Below are 21,799 nucleotides of genomic sequence, written 5' to 3'. Positions count from 1 at the left end.
TTCCGTGTATTTCTCTTTTGCTTTCCGTTCCTCTTAATGTCGTACCTCATTTCCCTCCTGTTTTTCATCTATCTCTTTAATACCTCTGTCTCAGTCCACTTTTTTTCGCATCACATTTCCTTTGCTTGCCCTTTTCTCGCTTCTTTCTCTAATTCTGGTGCCTGCACGCGCCTTTAACACTTTCGCTCTTGCCTCCCAATCTTTCTTGTGTCCTATTCTATGCTTAATCATTTTACCTCGCTCTCATTTCCCTTTCCTTCTCTTTTGTCTGGTGCCTGCTCCCTTCTCTCGCCTCTTCCTAGTACTGCTTCACCTTCTCTCCCTTCAGATCCCTCTTCACAGTGTTGTAAACGTATGCAGGAGCCGCTTCACACATGGAGTTTGTAGTACTTTTTCTGTGCGGAAATGCGGTAGTAGTGATACAGAGAAATAGCTACTGTGTTGTGCTCGGATCTGGGTTTCTTCAGTGTGTTTGCTGATGAATGGAATGTAAAACAAAAAAAGACCGAGCAAAACGTGTTCGTTCTTGTTGCTGCCATTAGCTCAAGTACATGTTTTTATAAGTGATATCTCAGTCATTACTCTATTTGTATTTAAGACTACAGTTCTCGAAAAAACAAATAAAATGGACTTCAATGGTTATCTTCCCTGTTTATTAAGTGGTGAAGTTTGTTTTACTATGAAATCAGAATGGGAATAAGGAATGCCTTGTAATGATATTTGAATGAGATCGGTTTCCTCAGAATGTTTTTTTAAAACTTATTTTTAGAACACATTCTCAGTTGTGATGGTCCATGTGAAATGTGGCTGCCTGGGAGGTGAAGTCAGTTTCCCAGGACTTAAGCATCCAGACAGGGAGCGGGGCTGGGACTGGTGCCAAAGAACTCTTAACCCGTGGTGTTGTCTCAAGATGTTGTTGTACGGGTAGTGTATGGTGGATGTTTAATCCAGTAACAACTTGGAGCGCATCGCGTCGAAGGGGCTTCAAACCGTTCGCCCACCACTTAACATGTAGCTTTTTAATGAATCCACTTTGAAAAACATACAAGAAAATCACAAAATGCCTATAGTTTTGAATTTCAGGTAGAAATACTAATTGGACTATTGGATTAATCGGTGTTTTGTATTAAAGGAAAATTAATTTCTTAATAAAGTCAGTGTGTTGTTCAAATGACGACGCCAGCTCTTCACCACATCAACTGTGTCCATGAATTCAGCGGTGTATTCAGGGGAGATGCTGTTCACTGTCAAACAGGTTGACCTATCTGCCCCAGTTAGTGAAATTGTGTGCTCCTGGGAAATTCTGCTTATCACTGCTGTGCCTCTGTTCTCATAAGATATAAAACCTGGGATGCTGAGATATATAGTCTATTTCCATTATAGCGTTTTATAGCAAATAAAGGTTATGCATGTACATGTTTGTGAGAACTCGGTTCTTTGGATTTTTCAAGTGTCTCATCTGTTTGTGATGCTGTATCACTGTGAAGATAAAGGAATTTTAAGCAACTGACCAAAGACACTCTTTGGGTTATTCTTTTATTATTAATAGAGACCTAAAACAGATGAATATGCAATTGGATAATTGTGATGTTGGATCATAATGAATACTTTGTTTGGAAAAACGTGTGTAATCTGTAGGCCATTGTGTGTGATTTAGCTGATAATTTCACTTGTCTCCGGAAAATCATATAAAATAGGATGGTTCTCATAAAAAGGATGTCCTGCTGGTCCATATAATATTATTTTAGCATTCATAAAATATCTAGCAAATATTTAGAAAAATACTTGATAGGTATATCTAAACATGAATCAACTCTGTAGAGGCGAAAGGAACGTTTTATTGGGCCATCACAAGTGATATATGAAGGTTATATGTTTGTTTTAAGCTTTCCGAACCCTCAGGACCCTATTTCTGATCTGAAGCAGCAGAGTGTTCCTGATGATTTGGACAGTTCAGTGAACACTAGGGAATGCAGAGGCAGAGTCTGACCGAGATTGTAGGCTAAGGGGAAAGAGGGCAGCTCACAGCTAAAAACCAGGTCTTTCCGCAGTAAGTTAACTTAACTGCAGTGCCACATAAGCCAGTTCTTATGCTTTTGGAAGTTCTAATTCCTTCTAAGATGGCTCTTTCTGCACCCTTGCACTAGAGTAGAAGTGAATTGAAAGGGTGAACAGTAGTGCTGCAGGAGTATGAAAAAAATGCCTTCCTCTCTTAGCTCATCAGCTAAGGACAGTAACCACATTTATTCTCAATTACCCTACTCATAAATATATGCACGAGTAATACACAAAGGTACACAGTCACAACCAGCTGTTTGTTTAGGAAGGTGTTTTGCACAATGCTGACATGCCACTTCACCACTAAGGGAAGCGCCTTCAGTTGATGTTGACTGGCCGCTTTGCGTCTTCTTGGAGGGGGTGGATTGTGATAGTGGTTCGGTTGAGTTCTTCACGTAAGGCATTGTGGGAATGGGGTGCAGGGGTTTCACCCTACTGTCCATTAACATGTCTTTGTCAGGAAAGCACATCAGAGCAATGAGGATGGGCACTACTTAAAGGGGTTTCACCCTGCTGTGGCATGTTACCTGTTGAAGAGTTTTGAGACTAAGGCTCTTTCTACTCCTTCCTGGATTGCGGGGTGCATCTAGGCCCTCTTTGATGGAGCTCGCTGCAAATAAGGCCCCATATTACATAATCAGACTTAGCTAATGCACCCGCATTAATATTGCTGGATTTCCCACCTAATAGAATGAGATGTGTGTGTGTGTGTATATATGTATATGTATGTGTATATATATATATATATATATATATATATATATATATATATATATATATCTTGTATATTAATTGATAAACTTCGACTTTCTGTCGAACTCTGTCCATGGAAGTTCTACCATTTTTTGGTTTCACAGAAGTTCTTTATGATAGCTCCCTATTTAGTTACACTGTTAACTTAAAGATGTTCAAGGTCTGGTGTTTGGTGGTACGCAGACATTTAGGTCATAAAGATACATTTGTAGGCTGCATTACTGCTAGATGCCCCCTTCAGAGATTCCCTGCAGGCCAGCGTAGCGCAATACTTCGAAGACAACTCAGATACAGCATCCTCCCCGAGAGTAGAGTGGGACGCATTCAAGGTGGTGGTACGGGGACATTGCTTGAGCACACAGGGGAGCATACGGTGGAAGCTGGAGGAGGACTTGCGCAGGGTGGAGGCGGACCTACTCGGCGGGGAGCAGGAGGCGGTGGAGGGTGCAGGTGACCGGCTGCAGGCGGCCCGGGCGGAGCACGAAACGCTACTGGAACGGCTGCGGCACGTCAACTTTGCGGCCCATTCGGCGCGAGTGCACCAGCACGGGGACAAGCCCGGCAGGCTATTGGCCTGGTTAGTCAGGCAGGAGGAACGCACGGAGCCGGTCTCCGTCATCCGCACGGCTGAGGGAGACCTAGTGTACACCCAAAATAGGATACACCAAGCGTTTGTGGGACACTACCGGGCCCTATATAAGTCGCAACTGAGAGTAACTGCGGCCTACATAGCAGACTACCTGTCGGGCATCCCGCTGCCCTCCCTTATAGGCTCCCAACAGGACGCCCTGGGGGCGCCGTTCTCCGCGGACGAAATACGCGAGGCCATCTTCGCACTGTCCAACGGCAAATCACCTGGCCCGGATGGACTGCCCGCCGAATTTTTTAAGGCGTGCTCAGACACGCTGGTTCCGGAGTTGCTCAAGTTGTACAATACAGCAATGGAAGAATCAGCGCTCCCAGACTCGCTTAACGAGGCAAACTTGGTCTCGCTGCTGAAGCCGGGCAGAGATGGCGCACTCATGGGGTCCTATAGACCGTTGGCCATGCTAAATACTGATTATAAAATTTTCACCTCACTCCTGGCCCGCCGCCTGGCCCTGGAGGCGCCTACTCTGATACACGCCGATCAAAATGGCTTCATGCCGGCGCGGAGCACGTCTCGTAATCTACGCCGCCTCTTCCGGATTCAGGAAGCGGCTCTGACGCATTGGCCTAGATCGGGGTGCCTGGTCCTGGACCTGGAGAAGGCCTTCGATTCGGTAGAATGGCCATACCTGGGAGCCGTGCTGGACAGATTTGAGGTGGGAGATGCATTTGCCGACATGGTCGGTCTGCTCTACCAGAGACCCAGTGTCCGAGTGAGGACGGGAAGGCTGCTGTCGGAGAGGATCGGGGTGCGCAGAGGCACCAGGCAAGGCTGCCCCCTGTCCCCCCTCCTCTTCTCCTTAGCCATCGAACCACTGGCAGCGCTGCTACGGGACAGAGGAGCGGAATGGGGGATCCCATTGGCTGACGGAACGCACATAGTCTCACTCTACGCAGACGACCTGCTGCTTTATGTGCGGGACCTCACCGCGGTGCCAGCCGAGCTATCGGACGTCTTCCAGACCTTCGCAGAGGTCTCGGGCCTCAGGGTCAACTGGGCCAAGTCCGGGGCATACTCGTTTAGCCGTGATCAGGAGGAATGCGATGTGCATCTTGGAGGGGCCAGGCTCGCTTGGTACCCGACCACGTTTAAATACCTAGGACTACACATCTATAGAGACCCACAGGACTTACTAGAGGGCAACCTGGTGCGCGCCATTTCTTCTCTGCGAGCTCAGATGTCCTTCTGGAAAACCCTTCCGCTGAACGTGCCCAGCCGCATCGCTCTTACTAAAATGATAGCGCTCCCTAGGCTGTTATACTACTTCGCGAATATCCCCACGTATGTCCCCACGCGGATATTCCGCGATCTGGAATCAATGATCCGTGGCTTGATCTGGAACACGGGGCGACCTCGAGTGGCGCTGGCCAAACTGTACTCCCCGACCGCGGAGGGAGGACTGGCTGTCCCCAACATGGAGCTGCATTACCTGGCCGCACAGCTCCAATGGGTGACGTACTGGCTCAGCGATGCACATCTGGACGATACGGCCACTGCGGACTACCAGTGGACACATCTCCAGACCTGCGCCCTGTTTCACCCATTGACCAAGGGGCCCCGTCCCCTGCCCATGCATGTGGCCGTGGCCCGCAAATGTTTTCTCCGCAGCCTGAAGCTGACGCACAATACCAGGCCATATGCTCCTGCCCTCCCCCTGCTGGGCACCCCCAGGAGGGGCGGGTTGATTACGCAGCGCAATCTGGACCACTGGGTCACGGCTGGAGTAGAGACCATGGGTGACCTGTATTCTGACGGAGCCCTGCTCTCATTTGCGGAGTTATCTGACACCACGGGACTCCCGGCCGGGCAGTTCCTACTCCATGCATCGGTACTGCGGGCATACACTGACTCCTGGGGTGACATCCAGGATGAACCGCCGATGCACTACCTGGTCCAATATCTACATGTAATGGGCAGAGGCTCGCACATCACACATTGGTTGGCGCAGGCGCTTCTTATTCACACGCAAAAACCCACGCAGCAGATTAGGGCTAAATGGGCAGCGCACCGTGGGAGGGATTGGACGGACAAGGAGTGGAACCTAGTACTGGCTAGCCCCGTGAAGATCCCCCGCAACTCCCGCTTCCGTGTCATCCAACTATACATCTTGCACCAGGCATACCTAACGCCAGATAGAATAAACAGATACTTTGCAGTTGACACTGCTGTTTGTCCCAGATGTGACCTGTTAGGCGCAGATATCCTGCACATGCTTTGGCACTGCCCAACCCTGACCACGTACTGGGGGGAGGTGACCTCACTCCTGAATCACAGCACGGGCCCGGGCCTGCCGGACACGTGGGAGGCGTGCATCCTCGGCCTCTATAAAAGAACCAAGCTAAACAAAACGCAGGCACGGTTCTGGGATCTGGGCCTCGTTACGGCCAAACGGCTGATTACGCGATACTGGAAGCGGCGGGAACCACCCACCCCAAAACACTGGTTCGCCTCCTTTACAACCTGGGCCGGAGCGGAAGGCACGGCGCTCCACCGGGAAGAAATAGCGGGCCTGCGGCAGTTCCCGATCGCTCAGCTCTGGGATGGCATCCTGGGGTCCCTGAAGGGGGAGGGCACTGTCAGAGGGCTCACGTAGACTGGGTGAGGCCAGAGGTGGGTCCCAGGGGCTAATGCTGTATTGCAGGAATCATCGCAAGCGGCGCCACCCCCCCCCCCCCCCCCTGACGCAGACAAGAAACAGCCAGCGCGTAAACCTCGGACACGACCTAACACCCACGCAGGCGCCCATCAGCGGCCATTGCCCAGCAGCGCGCCCCAAGCACAAAGCCGCTGACAACGCCCCCGCAAGCACACTCCACCCCCCCCCCCCCTCCCACCCACTATCACATATATGTTTACATGTTTGTAGTATCGGACCCCTGCTCACGGACGGTGGCCTCTCTGCCCCCCCGTGTTGAAGTGGGCAGAAGCCGCTGACGGCACTACAGATGGCGACTGCAGGCGTGGACGCTGGTAGCCGCACCGACAGCAAGGCTCCTCCACCTGAATGCCACATGATCCACTAACAAGGCCGGCGACCGAAGACACACCATGGCCCGCAGGGGCTGTCCCACTCCAAGTCCAGGCACACTTGTGCGCGCACACCTCTGACCTCCAGTTGCACTGTAACGGCAGCGGCAAACAACGCACCGTACAGAGGTGGCACCTACTAACACCGTGCCTGTGGGACAGACTTCGGTTGGGAAGCCGCGATAGGAACATTGGGACACACCGATACGAACTGTTTTGTTTAGTTTGCCGATTTCATGGCTCAGTTCTAGAAAAAAATAAAAAATAAGGCGTCATTTATGGACATTTCCTTTCTTGACTTAAGAAAATGTGATTATTTTCTCCATGTCCTAGCACACCGGGGACACAAGGGACGCAGTGACATGCCCTTTTTAGGTTGGCCCACACCCCCACGATTTACCGTTCATTTGCAGCCGGCCCGCAGGGTTGTAGGCTTTGCTATGTGTACTGTACCTTTGAGCATTAATAAACGTCTTGGGTAGGCTGGTTCAAAAGAAGCTACAAACCTGGATAGTTGACAAGGACATCCTTTCGCCTTACCAAGCTGGATTTCGCCCTTCAACCAGCTCTGTTGATCAAGTGTTCCATTTTCTAACTATTTATTGGAAGAACGTCACCCTGCTAAATGGTCCCCTGCTCGCTGTTTTTGTCGACCTGAAGGCCGCATTTGATTTAGTTCCCCGACAAAAACTTTGGGATGTTCTAAGGGATCTAGGAATAAGCCCGGAATTACTAACCTTGCTTGTAAGACTCCACGAGAATAACTATGCCCGGATAAGATGGGGAACCCAGGGGGAGGTCACGGAAACCTTTCCTGTGGAGAGAGGAGTAAGGCAGGGCTGCGTCCTTGCTCCCACGTTATTCTCCCTCTACATAAACGGTATCGTGGATTTCCTGAAGCAAACTCCGACGGATGCCCCATTACTGGATGGGAAGCGAGTACCAGTACTTATGTTCGCGGATGACACCTTGCTGGTCTCGCGGACCCCCAGCGGTCTACAAAAGACACTAAACGCTTTTGGAGAATTCTGCCGGATCCGAGGCTTAGAGATAAACACATCTAAAACAAAATTTATGAACCTGAATCCCTCTAAGAAATACAAGGGGAAAATGGTCTACAATGGGGCTTTCTTAGAAGAAGTTGACGCCTTCACCTATCTAGGCATTTCTATGAATGCTTGTATGAATTGGAGATCTCATATGGACCTTGTAATGTTAAAATACAATCAGTTGGCAGGGGTAATAACAAAGAAGTATAAAACTTCATTTTCAAAACCAATCCAGCCAACATTGGAGATCTATGGCATGAAAGTGCTGGGTGCATGTCTTTATGGGTCAGAACTTTGGGGCTTCACCAATTTGAATGCTCTATCAGCGGCAGAAAATAAATTTCTCCGAGGCTTAATCGGAGTCCCCCAGAGTACTCCCATCACCCCTCTCCTTTATGATCTGGGGAGAAAAAGGATTGAGGACTTGATTAGACTTCGCCCCCTCCTTTATTGGAGGCGTATAAAAACTACTCCGGAACTGAGCCACTATGCCGCTGCCCTATTGGATGTTGTCAATTCTGATACCTTTCATAAAGTAGTTTGGTTAAAAGAGGTGAGGAAACTACTTCAAAAATTGCACCTCGAACACTTGTGGTCCGAAACCGACCCAGATGTCTTTCCTTCCAAGAATGTATTAAAAAAGCTATATTGGGAAATGATAAATAATGCCATATTGGTCTCCAGCCAATCCCCTGCCTTGACATCCCAGTTCTTAGACATAAAAACACTTCCTATGTTTGAATTGTTCTGGGATTTGATCTCCAAGCCTCTAGATAGGAAACTGTTCTTTCAGTTCAGAGTTGGCACCCTACCCCTAAACGCCTTTACTGTAAAATGGTCCCCCGATAATGTTAGCACATGCTCTTATTGCAAATCCCATGCAGAAGATACTTTGCACTTTTTATTCGTATGCCCATTATACGCTGCCCCAAGGAGCAGATGGCTGAAACCTGCATGCAAAAACTTGGGCACAAGGAGGTGCCTCGAGGCTTACAGGGTCCTGAAATCAAACTGTGCCCCTCAACTTGTAATAGCAGTCGCCAAGTTCCTGGGCTGGGCTTGGATAATACGCACACGCACTTTAAAACCCCCATGATCTACATGAACTTCCATTGGACTGTGATGATTCTTTTTAATGATACATTTTTTTAAAGACTTATTCGCCAACAAAGCAATATTGCATGTTATTTAATATGTCTTTTATTGTTAGATTAGTATTTATTATGTTTAGATAGGGATGAAAGCTTTTATGACCATGTTGTCGAATAAAGCATTTAAACTTGAAACTTGAAATAAACGTCTTACAAAAAAAAAAAAAAAAAAGATACATTTGTAGGTATCTTTAAACAGCGAAGCCGGTTCTGTCTGCTGCCAGCAGATTTTCTCTCCTAAATACTTATGAAGAGTGTTATAAATATTGGCAACTACTGGAGTCATAATGTTTTTTCTTAGTTTTCTTCATGAAAGATCACCAAGGATATTTTGCACATATTATCCCTTTATATGGAATCCCTATCCTGGGTGCCTATCCAATACATTCCTACATAACAAGTACACTTGATAAAGGTACATCTTTGAGTCTTGCTTCTTAGGCCCATTTACCTCTCTCCCTTGCTTCTGACAAATAAAGTAACTGCTTCTTCAATGAGAGTATCTCTGCAAAACCTGCTTCATAGTTCTAGGCATAAACTGTTTGGCCTGTATTATCGCTGATATCCCCCTATGAAAGGACACTTTGCATGATTGCAGGAACCACGCCTACTTTGTTAAAATGTTACTACTTATTATTTGGAGAGATCCAGTCTAAATGGAGGGAATGGTACTGTTCACTCTCAATCGGTTTAAAGTAATCTTTGGTTTATGATGTTTACACACTGTGCGCATCAGTAATCCTAGGTGTAGATTTTCCGCAGCTAGACATACTGTTTTTTCCACACAAAGTACTCAGTAAATCAATGTGGTTCTCTCATATTTGTGTCACATAATGTGTTTTATTGCTTACTGTTAGCTACTCTGATACAAGCTATGGGAATCTACGAAAGTTCCATTACTGGGACAAGAAAACAAGTTACTTACCTGTAACTTTGCTTCCCCGGTATTGGTAACTTTCATAGATTCCCATGCGCCCACCTTCCTCCCCGGGGAAAGCTCAGCCTTCAGCAGATGTGGTTACTGTTACACAACGGCTACGAAAATCTGAGGTTCCTTCAAGAGGGTTCTATGGGGTGAGGCTCTTCTGATTGGCTGATGCTTAGTTTGGTCTCTTTTACAAAAAGAGGCGGATAGGCTACAAAAGGGAATGAGGTCTAGACCTTTTTTCTTTCTCTTTTGTACCTACTGCTGTGTTATTTTTGTTACCGAGATTCCCATTCCGTCGACGGGGAATGATACAAGCTATGGGAATCTATGAAAGTTACCAATACTGGGGAACCAAAGTTACAGGTAAGTAACTTGTTTTCTTGTCCAACAACTTTTGGCATGGGGCCTGTTCGACATAGGTTAACTGTGTGTGTGTGTGTGTGTGTGTGTGTGTGTGTCAGTGTCAGAGAGAGATGGAGAAAGAGGAGAATGTATTCCTCTATTGTCCATTAGGTTTATTTAGCACCCACATCAATGCCCAGCCAATTTTCAATATCTACCAACCATTTGGCATTCGAGCCAAGCTTTCATTTTTCTTCGCCCAAAAACTGTCTTTTCTTAACAGTGCAGTTTTTTGTTACAAGTACCCCCGCTTCTGTCATATTACTAGTTTGATCCAGTATGCAGTTACAGACCTTTGTTTTTGTGTCCTTCGCAAGGCCTCAGAATGATGGGATGCCAGAAAATGCTTTGGAATGTTTGTGGTTGGAACACTTTGCAAGGACATTTTCAAGGGTTTGATAGTACACATAAATAAAACAGGATTGCTACATGCCAGTTTATTTTAGAATGTCATGATTGTGGTGCATGTGACTAAAATAATCAGACTTAGATTTTAAGTTTTTGTAATTTTGTTTATTTTTTTAACAGACTGCTAACCAGCACATATACCAGCCAGTCGGTAAACCAGGTAAGACAGACTTGAGCATTCATTGCTAGAATGAAGAAATATTACAGCTTTGAATTGGTAAAATACCAACCAAGCCAATCTGAAATGAATATAAGCAACCCCTGTTCAAAGCTGTAATACTGTGCCTGGAGTGGTAAAAGTCCTTTGTCATTTTACATCTTGGCATGAATAGCACTGTGCTAGTCCTATGCTTATAAACGTTGCTGTACATGTCTGGTTTCAAACTAGGGGTGCAACATCTCCTTAGCTAACCTTTTGACGGTGAGCACCACTTTGGAACACAAGTTCATTGGCTGTTGGAAAAAATTAAGAAGGACACAGAGACAGCTAAGGCAATGGGTGCCCTGCAGAAGCCATCTGCCTGCTGCTCTTTTCACTGCACGCAATATCTTGGGTTGTCCAACACCGCCCCGCCCCCAAAAAAAACTTCTACATCCTTTAAGGTTACTACAGGGGAGGATACACTGTCCCTGGTTGCGCCCGGTGCACCTGTTTAAGGATGTTCTGTGACACAAACAAGGACAGTGTTCTCATTGCATAATAACAGGCCCTGTAGGCCATATTGGACTTTATGTCAAGGACCTAAGAACAGTTTGGCCAATTGAAGAGGACAAGGAGAAGCAGTGTCAGTGCCTAAAACGGAGACAGTTGATCGGTCTGCGGAACTGGTGAGCAAGCCAGCTTATTCAATCATAGGTATTTAAAATTGTTTGACAGGTGTAAGCCTTCACATAATTATTTACCATATCAGTATTTAACATTTTCCATTAGAGACATGGCGCACATAGCACACCCTCTCTTCTCATTTTTAAGTGTTTCTGACATACTGTTGTTATTATTATTATGGAAACTTATAGAGAGCGTGACTACCCAAAAAGGGTCTCCTGGCGCTGGACAAGGAAGCAAGTAGAACCGATGTGGGCAGCTAACCGCAACCTGTATAGCTGAAAGTCAGACATGACCGCTAAAAAGCAATGTCTTCAGGTTCTTGCGAAAGATAAGCAGAGAGTGACAGTTCCTAAGAGCAACCGGGAGGGAATTCCAGATTTTATGGACCAGGTAGGAAAACAAGCGACCCTTCATGCGAGCAAGACAAAACCTGGGCATTGTAAACAATGAGAGGTTGGATGATCTCAACTGTTGGGTGGTCACATATGGTTTTATCAAGCCTTGAATGTATGAAGGGGCCAAGCCATGTCTGGCCCGGAACATATAGCATAAGGCCTTAATTTGATATGCCTATTAACCCTAAGCCACTGTAGTTTGTGAAGCAGCAATGAAACTGAAGCATATCTAGGCAGCGGAAAAAGAAGACGAGCGGCCGCGTTCTGAATGATCTGCAGGAGACGGATCGATGATGTCTGCGCCCAGGTATAGTGCATTGCCATAGTCCAATCTGGACGTCACCAGAGCCTGCTTCACTGTTCTCTGGATGACTGGAGGGATTAGCCAGAGCATCTTCGTGAGCCATTGGAGAACAGAGAAGCAGGTAGCTGTGACCGTAGCCACCAGAGGCTTAAGAGAGAGGTTGTTGTCGACGATGAAGTCAAGATTCTTAACCTTAGTTAACATATAACTTAATCAACAGCTAAAGATCTGCCTACTTAGTTTTATAGGCCCAGTGAAGACATTGCACAATTTGGATTTACGAGTAGCTTAAAACCTGCATTGTAGGCCCATTTAGAGTTTTTAGAGCCTATACTGGAAAAAAAACCTCCTGGCTAACAGAGATGCACTCCTTCCCCGTGCCCAATTCTTTCGGTTCCCTCTAAAGTTCAATTTTGTCCTTTGATAACCAAATAGAATTTAGAGATACTCTGGAATAGCTAGAATTGTGTAAATCTGATAGTGTCTGAATTTTCCAGTTTTGTGATCCTCCCCAGAATATGCAAGTCAGTATTTTAAAAGTTGTATGTATAGCAAGATTCTATATCACAACTAACCTGTGTGTAGTTTCGCTAGTCTTAGCTGATTACCTCAGCAGGAGAATGAATTGTCTCCAGGCATCGCCAACAAGTAGCTTATGAGCTACCAGTAGCTCTCCAGCTACCTGTGAGTAGCTCTCAACTGTGCGGCCCAGACTACTAAATTTGAAAGTTTTGATTGTTGAATTATTAGTTTCCCAATACTAAAATGCATGTACTTGAGATGAAAATATGTATATTTTCAGAACTCCTAAGATAATGATTGGAGAAAAATGGTTAATTTTCAAAGTTAGTTGAAAGATATTATTTGAGTTGGGGAGATGTATTACTTATTTATTTATTTATTTTATTTTTTACATTTGTAGAGCGCTCTGTTACCCGGAGGAGTCCTGGCGCTAGCATAATTGAACCAGTGTAAGTGGGTAGCTGAGAGCTTAATGAGTAAAGAGCCAGGTCTTGAGCTTTTTCCTAAAAGCCATCAGGTCCGAGGATTGTCTAAGGTAGAGTGGCAGTTTGTTCCAAGCCTCTGCCGCCCCGAGGGAGAAGCTCCTGCCTCCCCAGCGTGCTCTCTTAACTCTGGGGACCGTAACCAGCGCCAGTTCCCCAGATCTCAGGGTTCTAGCTGGTTTATGCCAACGGAAGAGCAGTTTCATGTATCTAGGACCCATGTCATGTAGGGCCTTGAAGACCATGCATAGTGCTTTAAAAGCAATTCTCTTGCGCATTGGCAACCAGTGAAGGTTCACCAAGTCCTGAGCTACCGATGCAAATTTGGGGGTGTCGGTGATCAGGCAGGCAGCTGCGTTTTGCAATAACTGGAGTTTATTAAGAACGCTCTGCTGGGCATTTAACATCAGGCTGTTACAATAGTCCAAGATTGAAAGGACTAGACCAGTAACAACAGTTTTCCTATGCTCCTTCTCCAAATACGGAAGAACTTTCCTGATGGTTTTGAGGATGTAGTGCATAGAGGAGGATAGTGCATTAATCTGGGGTTTGAAGGACAAAGAGTCGTCCACCAGTATGCCCAGATTTTTTACTTTTTCCACCGGGGAGGGGAGAGGTCCCATTTCATCCGGCCACCATGTCGGGGACCAGAAGTTGTCCCTGGCACCAAAGAGCAGCACTTCTGTCTTAGTGGAATTGAGTTTTAGACAGTTTTGAGCCATCCAGCAGCCCACCTCATGCATGCAACCTCTAAACCTGTCTGCTGTACTGTCTGTGTTGCCGGGTAGTAGTGACACCACTATCTGTGTGTCATCCGCATATGCTGTAAGGTGAAAACCAAACGATCGAATCACCGGGGCAAAGGTCGCAACGTAAACATTAAAAAGGGTGGGACTAAGTGAGGACCCCTGGGGAACTCCACAGGGCAACACAAACGGACGCGATTCAGTCTCCCAGGGCCACCGACTGAGTTCTGTTGGAGAGGAAGGCCTGTAAGATCTTTAGTGCCTTTCCCTGAATTCCACAGGCCCTCAACCGGTCCACCAACAACTTGTGGTGGACCGTGTCGAAGGCCGCGGATAGGTCCAACATTACTCATATTATGATTTTGGTGCTGGAGGGTTGTAGCTATGAATGGTTTTTATTACCCATGTAAATGTATTAAAAATTGATGGTGCTGTTTTACTTTAGGGCAGACAACCCTGACTAATACACCGGTGTGATCACTGCAGACAGTCTGGATGGGGTGCTACCTATCACTACCCTAACACAGTAGTTCGGGATGACTTTTCTTGAACATAAGTAGCTCTTATTACACAAAAGGTTGGAGACCTCTCTGGACCATTAAGCTTAACTAGACTGGGATATGGGTATAATATAAACAATATCCTTTATTGATCTGTTTGCTGTATTGTCATTTTTGTGTTTTTGCCATATGAAGAATTGTATCTGAAATATTTTATTTAATTTCCTCGAAGAGCAAGTTTGAGCATATACACATTTTATTCACTAGATCATGCAGCTCCACCAAAGAAACCACCTCGTCCTGGAGCCCCAAGCCATCTGGGTAGCATTGCAAGTCTTAACAATCCAGTAGACGGCTATAATGAAGGAATAAAGGTAAATTTATTTATATGTCAACGAAGGGATGACAGCTTTGTTCAGAATCGTATGTATAGCATTCTTTACATGTAAAAAAAAAAAGGCTGAAGGAGGCAACAGCTTTGAGATATCAGCCAAGTCTCTGAAATATTAGGCAAAATAGCCTGAAAACTACATGATCGAAGAAGAAAAAAACTTCAGTCGTTAATGAGTGATTGCTGTCGTGATTTACACGTGGTTAAAGAATCTGCAATTGATATGGACCTGAAGGGTTTTAACCCCTCCCGTGCTCGTGACGGAACCGTTCCGTCACGAGCCTCGGGTGGGCTGTGCTGGTGACGGAACGGTTCCGTCATGGCCCGCTCGCCGCGCCTGCGCGGCGCGAATTCCGCGCCTGCGCTGACGTTCTGAAGCGCGGGCGGGGCCGTGACGGAACCGTTCCGTCACAAGCACAGCTCACCCGCATGCCGTGACAGAGCGGTTCCGTCACGAGCACGAGACCGCCGCGCGGCCCCCTTAGCACTGCGCCGGAATAGCCGCCGCAGTGAAGGGGTTAATGCAAACTGTACAATAGCAAATGTTGTAGCTTAATCACATCACGGCTATGTCAAGCATGCTAGGCACCCAACATGTCAGCTGGCCAATAACTTCATTAAATTGTACATTAGTTGTATGTAGATAATGAGATGCCCCACTCAAGATCTTTCAGTTTTGCTTATGCCCACTTAACACAGACTCCTAACAAATGTCAGTTTTCAGCATCTCACCTGTACTAAATCCCTCTTTGAGCGAGATATGTGGATTTAGAAATATTAGCCCCTCCTTTTACTGGGTTCCTGTCGACATTTGATATTGGGAAAACTCCATTGAATCTCGCCTTGTCTTTACCACAGTCTGACATTTCCCATATTGGTAAATCTTACCTATTTGTCATGTCTTGCTTTTCTTTGTTGAGTATATTGTTAATAACATGGGTCTATACCATAATGCGTTTTTTCATACTGGATCACAGGCTTTGAAGTTATTTAAGGGCCATTTGCTGCTGTAAATACACATGCCCTGCATACTCCTGCAAATGTCTGTTGGATCTGGACATTGGCAACTTGTTTTTAGTCAAAGAAGTTGGATTCACAAGACTTCACCATCTGTCCGAAATGCAACAGCACACAAGCTTTACCTTAGAGTGTTTTTTCTTGCAATCCGGCATGGACAGTCGAGAATGCTGCTCCAGAGCCAATTCATTTAAATGCACCTGGACTCCTATTTCCTGCTTATGCTTTTGTTCCAGCAGCTCCCTTCAGCCATGGGTTGGAGGTTTTTTTTTTTTTTGCAGCAAGAAAGGGCTCCATTCACAGTAAGAGGTCCCAGAAAACAAAGGCCAATGCATGGGGCATGTAACTGGGCTGCCTCTCCAGGGACAATCAATCTCATTGGAAGGAGATGGAGAAGTTGATGAAGCTCCTAATACGTGGGGCTTACTTCAGGGAGTACACACCACCCAGTCACACAACAGCTTAATATTTTAGGTATCAACAAAAAACTCATTAGAAGGCGAAGACACCCTTAACCTGCTTTCCGCGTTTCCTGGGGATCCCTAACAAACAAGTCCGCTTGCAGAGAAGGAGAGGCCAGCAATCCTGATGCACGCTTAAGTGTCAACCGTGGAGCAGGATGCCCTCAACCCGCTTGATGATTTCCCTAAAGACTCCAACAACCTGGAGCCCGCTTGCCCAAGAGGAGGGGCAAGCAATCCTGCACTGCTCTTATGCGCCAACTGAGACCACAGGCACGTGCCTGAGCATAGACATCACCTGAAGGAGGGTGGGCTGGATCACCCCTCCAAAACAACACACACTCGCACTCTGTTTATTTTATTTTTCTTTCTTTTTTCTGCCAGCGTTTGTTTTGACACTTTTCCTTGAGCATAGGAAAACGTAAAGCACTTGCAGATACTTCGAAGCCTAACACTATTACATCGCTGGGAGGGTTCTTGCAGCGTGCTGTAGTGGTTCTCAATAAGGAAATCTCTTCCCATCCCTCCACTACCATCAATTAGAGCAATTGCGATTGCACCCTTAGCTGGGATTACGACTGGAGACCCGTTCCTTATTGGATCAGGGGCTGATTATTCTTACATACGGCTCACTTCGGCCTACTGCTGGAGCTCCAACGAGGCCTAGCAGAGTCCCACTTCCTTTGGAACCTGAGATACTGTTGGATTCCATGGCTGGTATTTGGTATGCAGGGAAAAGAAAGAGGGTGGATACCTGCTCCAAATCTATGCGCCCGATTATCCACCACCAAGACGATGGAGGTGGATGTGTCTGACAAAGACTAGAGGGGGTTAGTATTTGATGCTTTCTTCAAGAAAAGTATTGGTGCTGTGGACCGCAAATTGCAACCAATATTTGACCGGCTGGTGGCAATAGAAACTGAGAGAATCAATTGTAAATTGCCCTGGACACTTCCCAAAGCACCAGCAACCATCTCTCTCCCAGTGGCTATCCTCCTGGCTGTGACCTCTTTTGTCAGGAGTGGGATCCAGGGAATAAGGTGAGAATATGTCAACAACATAGATTCGACACTGCAACCCCCACTGTTGTCAGTCCCCGCTCTACAGGACAATTTAATCCCCCAACAGGCTGTGGGCGCTAAAGCTGTTTTTGTTCCTAGTTCGGAGGGGCCAGGCAGGTCCAACATTGGCAGTAAAAACTTGCAGCATCCCTTGCAGGGAGTGATGGTAGGGAACTTTGGTAATGTAAGATGTGCGCTCCTTTTTCATTCTAACAAAGATGTGGTCATTAACCTCCCACCAGAAGCTACGCCATACGTTGTGGTGCTGGGAAATCTGACCCTGCTTAAACCTCCTATTTCATAGAACCATATCCAACTAAAGAACAAGGTAACTCACTGTTTGGTGATGCACTCTTCTCTGTGTGCACATGAAGGTGGATGGATTAATTGGCCGGGTCTAATGCAGGGGCCTGTGTTTATTCCTCATGGTCACAGGTTCAAATCCCAGTGGGTCCACTCAGCCTTTCATCCATCTGAGGTCGATCAAATGAGTACCATTGAGTTGGGTAACAACAAACATCTGTTGTCAAGTGCCAAGATACCCGTAGTGGTGAACGTGCGCTTTACAAATACACACGTTATGTTATGGATTAACTCAGTAAAGAGGGTGAATTGGATTGGAAAAGACGTGAAAGTATCTGAGGGGGACTACCTGATAATAAATTTTATTAGGCCTTTAGCTGCGGGAAGAGTTCTTGCATCCTTTGAGCATGCATATAACAGCAGCATCTCTACTGCAATCTTAGCCCTTTGGGCTTTTTTTTAGGCCTGAGGCTCTGTCTTCTCCCTTCCACACTGCAAAGTATCAGGCCCAGGAGCAGCATGGTGAGCTTTCAGCTTCCTACCAGATGGCCATTTCGAATAGATAGGCTCCCTAGAGTTCCCTTGATGCTTGTGAGTGACTAATAGTGCAGGATGTTTTAAGCAATGGTTTCCTGTCTCCACTTGCACCCCCTGTTTTGGACTTAGCTGGATCCAATCTCAAGATGCTGAATTTAATAAGCTGGAACATTGCAGGACTTTTGACCAGATTTAAGGAGGATAACTTGATGAATTTATTAGAAGATTTGTGGTCATCTCTTTACAAGAAACCTGGGTTACTACCAACTGTTTCTTCCTGGAGGGATACATGTCTTTCTTTGCTCCTGCCACTGAGTCCCAGGCCGGTAGACCCTCATTTTCGTATCCCTGGCAGTTGAAGGAAGGTTTGAAGTACTATCTACTGGGGTTTCCGCTCTCCGAACATTATTATGCTGTTCTGCAGGGTCTGTGAAAACTCTGTTGCTGAATTTTATATTGTCAAAGGCCTGTTGCACGATGTCTGTAATATCCTCAGGCAGCAGGCAACAGCACCCAGTATTGTATGTCTCCCTGGGGTTTGCATGTGGAACATTCTCATCAAGGCATAGTGTTAAATGGGATTCTTAATCCGTTTAATCTTAATTTTTCCTTTGACAAGCTTATTGCTTCTAATGCACCGGATTGAAGCCTCATCTTTACAGGCAGAGGGAGCGATACAATCATTGATTTTATTTTTGTTTCAGCACCCATTTTCCCTAACACATGACATATTTCAATCCTGCGGAGCCCAGTTTGCTTATCCATACAATGATCAGAGGCAGTGCGAGTCATTCCCCTAGCGATTAATTGTATGTGTGAAGTAGCCAGTCAGGAGCGAAGGCTCAGATGATCGCAAGTAGTGCTGGAAAGCTTTAATCAACCCCATTTTTCTAACTGTAAACTGAGTTTACAATCTGTTTGACTAGTGATTCTAACCCCAGAGATATCTTGGTGGTGGGCAAACTCATCTCTCACGATATGTCCACTCACTTGGATGTTCCCGCGCCACTAGCAGGGCAATATGGCACCTAAATGGTTTGATATGATCTGTTCCTAAGCGTTATACCATTTTAAACATGCCTTAAATGCCAATCCCATGGATTCTGCCCTCATAGAGAATTGCCATAAGATGTACAGGGCAGAAACTGGGACACGCAAGAATGCTTTAGGAGAAAAAGCAATAGATAACTTTCTAGAAGCAAGCCCGCTGAGAAGTAGCGACATATTTTGGAGTATTATTAACAACCCCCTATTTGCATCTGATGACATAGCATCTCTTTACTCTCACATCAGTGAAAATAGCTGGATTTTAGTTTTTGAGGGAATGTACAGCAGTGTTCTCCTCACCAACGATGGTAATGAAGGTAATCAGGAGGATGGGATTTCCAAGCTGCTATTTACTTTAGATGAAGTGAAGAAGGGTATAGAAGGTTTATCCCAGAAAAAGGGCACAGGAACAGATGATCTACCACAAGACCTATTTAATAATGACAGAAGTCTAGGCTCCAGTATTGACCCAAACTTTAAATGCTGCAGTTGTGTGGGCCCTCCACAGCCGTGGGCTACCTTTATTATTGTACCTGTATTTAAAAAGAGTGACTGGGACAACCCCCAATGTTATAGGCCCCTCTCACTGATTGATTCAGTGGTTAAGGTGGTGGGACGGGCACTCGTGGACTAGTGTTGTGGATGGAGAAAAGCAATATTCTATCTGAAGTGCAGTATAGTCTTCGATCGGGCAGGTCGACAGTGGACCAATGTCTGACTCTATATCTGGTCATCAACAAACATACTGTTACCGGCTCAGGTTCTATCCATTTAGCTTTTATGAACCTCACTTCGGACTTTGATCGGGTTAACAGAGACAAATTGTGGCAGCGTATGTTATCTGTAGGGGTGGACGGGGACATTGTTTATTTTTTAAGGGACCTCCTCGCTAATATTGTGGGTTTGGTGCGTTATTCTTCAGATTTGAAATGCACCTGTTTTAACCCCTTAAGTGCTGCTGACGGCCAACGGTCGTCAGCAGCGCTACCTCCCCAGTGCTGCGCACGACCATTGGACGTCCATTCAGCACTGGTTCCAATGGACAGCGCAGCACTGGGGAGGGATGTTTACACGCAGCTAAGGTGTTAACATTGGAAGAGGGGTGAGACGGGTGTATTTTTACCCCCTCCTTGATTACCTTATACATAAACAAGCTGTAGCAGGCCCTGATAGACACTCATGCCGATTGCCCATGGGTTGGGTCTCGTCCACTGCCTGTATTACTGTATGCTGACGATACAGTTTTAATTGCCAAAACTGCAAGGGGACTGCAAGCACTGTTGGACTCCTTTGCTGCATTCATGGAAGGCCAGGATGTATCAGTTTACTTTAACAAATCTAATGCAATCTTTTATGCTGGGAAGTCACACATTACCTCAAGACCAGGGTAATTTCATACTTGGGTATATTGTTTGACTGTTCCCTGAGCTGGCGTCCAATGCAGCATTTATTAAATTTTCTTCCAGATTGGGCAGAAGACTCATCAATGAACTATTGCAGGTTTACCACGTCAAATGTACCTCTAAAGGGATTCAAGGGAGTAAGGTTTAGGGGTACACCAATCAGAAACAGTTGCAGACAGTTGAAAATACTTTTTTAAGACAACAATTTTGTGTTCCCCACAGTGTTTTAACCTTTGAATTACATGAGGAACTGGGAGCAGGGTACACAACTGTTTTAATAGCCACATGCAGTTCCCCACTTCTTGAGCTGGTGATGGTTTCTTCCCTTCTGCCTCCAAAACACACTCCAGCGATGTTGTTTCCACCTTGAAACTGTCTACTATCAAGCACCTGGCTAACCAGAGTCAATCATAATGCTTAGCAAAAATATGTTCTTTAAGAAAACTATTCCGTAGCTTTTGAAGTTTCCAAAGCGTCTGAATATTGGAGAATTAAAACAGTTGTTTTACTAAACTAAGCTTATCCAGTATTAGGGTATCTTTCATAGATTCAAATGCCTAAATCATTCCCCGTCGTCGGGATGGGAGTCCCCGGTACATAAATAAAGTAATGGCTCAGACATATATATAGCAATAGGCCAAGGGCCTCACATGACTAACATATCCATGTCCTTTTGTAAAAAGGACCAAATTTCGGAGAAGAGCCAATCAGCTATCACCGCCCTCTGGAACCTTCCTGGAAGGAGCTCTAGTCCCTCAGATTTTCTACCGCTTGTCGTTCTAAGGGAGTCTCCACTGAGCTCTGCTCAGCTTTCCTTGGTTTCTGGATTTCCAGTGCTCTTTTCTTCAAAATTCTTTCATCTGTGTGTATTTCTCAGGTTCTTAATGGCAGATACTCCTAAGAAAGGCCTTTTTAGGTCCTGCGCTTCCTATGGTAGAAAGAGACTTCATGTGGATGATCAACACAAGGACTGTCTCTATTGCCTTTACCCATATCACTCTTCAAAGGACTGTAAGGTATGCTGTACCTTTTTTTCAAAACCCCTCAAAGACCGGGAGGGACACCTCTTAATTTGGCTGCAAAGGCTTAAAGACCCAGCTGTGTCCTCTTAGGAGAGTGATTGTTCCTCGAAGTCTTCACACTCCTCTCAGAAAAGACCTAGAGTGGCCTCTCCAGGACCTTCATCGCACCCACCTCCAAAGAAGACGCACAAAAAGTCTTCAGAGGTGCATTCTAAGACTCTGCCAGCAAAGGTTTCTCCTCAGGAAGCTCTTCACACCTTCAAGAAGCCTGTTTTCACCTCATCGACGATGGCCTCGTCAACCGTGGCTCAGTCTACATCTTTGACTGTAACCTCGCCGACGACGACAGTCTCA

General features: G+C 46.0%; 1 protein-coding gene across 7 annotated transcripts in view; it reads left to right on the top strand.

Moving 5' to 3' along the window:
• PTK2 (protein tyrosine kinase 2) overlaps positions 1-21,799 on the top strand; it is an 878,302-nt gene that overhangs the window by 747,567 nt on the left and 108,936 nt on the right. For all 7 annotated transcript variants that reach the window (XM_086966271.1, XM_086966270.1, XM_086966268.1 and 4 more), the window contains 2 exons: positions 10,546-10,585; positions 14,471-14,577. In XM_086966271.1, the coding sequence (XP_086822397.1) occupies positions 10,546-10,585; positions 14,471-14,577 (147 nt within the window). The remainder of the gene's footprint in view (positions 1-10,545; positions 10,586-14,470; positions 14,578-21,799) is intronic.

Source organism: Lissotriton vulgaris, chromosome 4_1 (assembly GCF_964263255.1).
Source record: "Lissotriton vulgaris chromosome 4_1, aLisVul1.2, whole genome shotgun sequence".
Classification (NCBI taxonomy): domain Eukaryota; kingdom Metazoa; phylum Chordata; class Amphibia; order Caudata; family Salamandridae; genus Lissotriton; species Lissotriton vulgaris.
The sequence above is the reverse complement of the archived record's forward strand: the minus strand, read 5'-3'. Positions and strand labels throughout refer to the sequence as shown.